Source organism: Aplysia californica, unplaced genomic scaffold (assembly GCF_000002075.1).
Source record: "Aplysia californica isolate F4 #8 unplaced genomic scaffold, AplCal3.0 scaffold00030, whole genome shotgun sequence".
Lineage (NCBI taxonomy): Eukaryota > Metazoa > Mollusca > Gastropoda > Aplysiida > Aplysiidae > Aplysia > Aplysia californica.
Window position 1 is genome coordinate 1,204,546 of NW_004797300.1, and position 1,698 is coordinate 1,206,243.

General features: G+C 46.1%; 1 protein-coding gene across 1 annotated transcript in view; it reads right to left on the bottom strand.

Moving 5' to 3' along the window:
* Positions 1–1,698, bottom strand: part of LOC100533532 (nicastrin) — a gene marked incomplete in the record, with an annotated part of 45,611 nt that overhangs the window by 19,468 nt on the left and 24,445 nt on the right. Inside the window, 2 exon segments of the mRNA XM_035973777.1 lie at positions 52–265; positions 1,605–1,698. Of these exon segments, the coding sequence (XP_035829670.1) occupies positions 52–265; positions 1,605–1,698 (308 nt within the window).

Consider the following 1,698-nt stretch of genomic DNA (forward strand, 5'->3'; position numbering starts at 1 on the left):
AAAACACACACACATAAACTATCAAACAAACATAACCCAAACAAAACTTACGACGCTCTCATCAGCAGTCAGGTTACTCAGGATCTCCGGCGAGGGCTCCCGCCCCGTGGACGCGTTGTACAGGTACCTGGCCAGGGCGGTGGACAAACTGGCAATGTGTGAGGCCTGCGTGGTCACGTAGTCGTACTGCTGGCTGGCGTTGTAGCCGGCCGGGTAGTCCGCCGCTCCGATGCTCTCGGCTGTGTCCAGGCGACTATTGTAGTAGCTGTAGAAGGGGAAAGGGAGGTTGGCGGGTGCTCTGGTTGGGATTGCTCCTTCTTTCCTATCAAACATCTATCGCCCTGACCTCTCCTCCTCCTTCTTCTTCTTTCCTGTGTTTGTTACTCTCTTGTAAGACCTCTAAACTTCCGCACCTATATGACCTACTTATGGTGTGACCTACTTATGGTGTGACCTACTTATGGTGCGACCTACTTATGGTGCGACCTACTTATGGTGAGACCTACTATGGTGTGACCTACTTATGTGTGACCTACTTATGTGTGACCTGCTTATGGTGTGACCTACTTATGGTGTGACCTACTTGTGGTGTGACCTACTTGTGGTGTTGCATGTGCCAGAAAACTCTTCCTAAAACTGAACAGGAGAAGGGGAGATTGCAGTACTACAGTTGAACCCGTTTTTAACGGAAACCTCTCTTAGACAAAAACCAGTCATAATAGAATTTCGCCGCCACTCCTTTCTTGATAAATTCCTCTATAAGACGGAAACCAGCTCAACCCGGAAACATAAAAAGAAATTCCTTTCCCTGGGAGGGTTTATACGCGCCTGAGACGGACAATACTGTGCCCCCCTCAGCCCTGATTTGAAATTTTAACATTTGCAGTTTTTTAAACATTATAATGACACTGAGGAATACGGACACCTCTCCACTTTTTCCTTCACCGATGAGTGGTAGTCTTAAACAATTTTAACCGTAATTGTCAATGTTTTTACGCCTCCATCAACACAATTTGGATCATATAATAGGCCACCCGGCAGTGTCTAGACAACATGATCCCAATTATTTTTCTTTTAAACATATGTGTTTTTATGCCCAAATTGACAGCAGACAAAATGACATTTACGGTCCTTCAATTCCCGTCAAGGCCAACCCAGGCTGAGAGAGATACAACATGACAGCTGAAAGACAAAGAGATATTCAATAAAAATTCTTCTTCAGCGGGTGCCAAACTTGGGTTAGTGAGTGGTTGGTGGGTGCTCTGGTGTGGTACACTCCTTCTTTTGTATCAAATATCCATCTTCCTTACCTCTCCTTCTTTATTTTTGTGTTTTTTATTCTCTTGCCACACCTCCAAAATTCAAAACTGTCCTAACTGTGTTGCAAGTGACATAAAACGTTTATTAAAACAACAAACAAACAAAATCCTCAGGTCTCCTGCGTATGACGGTGAGGCGCCAAATAGCAGCATCACAGATGCCAGTCAATGAAAACGAACGCCTGTAAACAACCCACACAAGCAATCCAAGACAGAGAAGTAGACAGACAAACAGAGAACAGCGAGCCAGCGTTTGCTCTTTCGTTGTTTCGTTTGATCGTTCACCTGTTGGTGTACTCATCCCTGTGGTCAGTGACCACCAGCACGGGAATGTCCGAGCGCTGCCGTAGGAAGCGCTGAGCCGAGGCGGGCGGCAGAG